Below are 1238 nucleotides of genomic sequence, written 5' to 3' on the forward strand. Positions count from 1 at the left end.
CATGGTATTAAAGCTGGTACACCGTTGTTGCTTGTGAAATCAAAATGACGGCAACGTGGGTGTAAACTTACAGATTAAGGGGCAGTAATATTATAATGAGATCCCTTTGCAACGTCACTAAGGGAGTGAAATCAGACTTGCTAATTCTTTCAAAGGCTTGCAAAAACAAAGTTACTGGGTTAATCTTTTTCACATTTTCTTGGTTGGTAGATGCACCGGGGACCTGATTATAGCACTTAAAACCTGGAGAAGTCAGATTTTCATGATATGTCACCTTTAATATTGGCTTTAGCATGATAACGGTCCTCTCTCTCCATGTTTCTCTTGTCAGGTTTCTCAAAGTCTCGGCCTGTCGCATGCTCCTCTAAACATGAATCACTATGCTAATAAGAAGAGCGCGGCAGAGAGCATGCTGGACGTGGCTCTGCTAATGGCTAACGCCTCGCAGCTGAAGGCTGTGCTGGGGCAGGGGCCCCAAAACACCATGTACACGGCCCTGATCACGCTCATCAGCCTGTCGCTCTGTCTGCAAGTGTTAGTGGGCATCCTGCTCATCTTCACAGGTGAATGAGAGCACACACACACACCTGCCTTACAGCAGGGCTCAAGGTGCATTTGACTTTAATGCTACAAAGCCCTTTTATATGATCAAGGCTAATTTAAGATCTCTCATGTCATGAGCCCTTTAATGTTTGCCTTTAGCCCTGTTGTACCCTACTTATATTTTCTGAAATATACTTATTAAATCCTCAGACAGGTGACATACGTAGGTGTAAAATCTAATCTAGAACTGACAGTAATTCAGTCATGACAACTTTAAGCATGTTAATGTATATGACAGTGTTTATGCGTTTGGTCTTGGTTAACTAGATGTGTTGCATGCTCTGTTGCTGTTATTAATGCAGCTGCACAATTTGACATGCATCATGTCCACTGTGACAGATGTACACAGGTGGTGCTGGGGGAGGAGGAGGGTGTCAGAGGAACAGTGATATCTGGCTTTAATATGGAGTTTGCAAGCTCATTGGTTGTAGATATATGAGTGGCCATGGCTTGCACCATGTAGAATACAATGTGATTACTAGCAGATTACACGTCAAGGATCTATCGGCTTGTGTCAAATAGAGTTTCCTGACTGAACTTCATGGTCATTGTCTTATTTTTGTTTTTACTTGTTTAACCAATGCTATCAGCCATTGCTCAGTGGAATATTAACAGAAGAAATATTGGCATCACAA

At 42.3% G+C, this 1238-nt stretch overlaps 1 protein-coding gene across 1 annotated transcript in view; it reads left to right on the forward strand.

The window, feature by feature from the left end:
* Positions 1 to 331: 331 nt before the first annotated feature.
* The window catches only part of LOC107577165 (ninjurin-1-like), a gene marked incomplete at its 5' end in the record, with an annotated part of 8288 nt that continues 7381 nt past the window's right edge, over positions 332 to 1238 (forward strand). Inside the window, one exon of the mRNA XM_016263267.1 lies at positions 332 to 563. Within this exon, the coding sequence (XP_016118753.1) occupies positions 332 to 563 (232 nt within the window). The remainder of the gene's footprint in view (positions 564 to 1238) is intronic.

Source organism: Sinocyclocheilus grahami, unplaced genomic scaffold (assembly GCF_001515645.1).
Source record: "Sinocyclocheilus grahami isolate Dianchi unplaced genomic scaffold, SAMN03320097.WGS_v1.1 scaffold5292.1, whole genome shotgun sequence".
Lineage (NCBI taxonomy): Eukaryota > Metazoa > Chordata > Actinopteri > Cypriniformes > Cyprinidae > Sinocyclocheilus > Sinocyclocheilus grahami.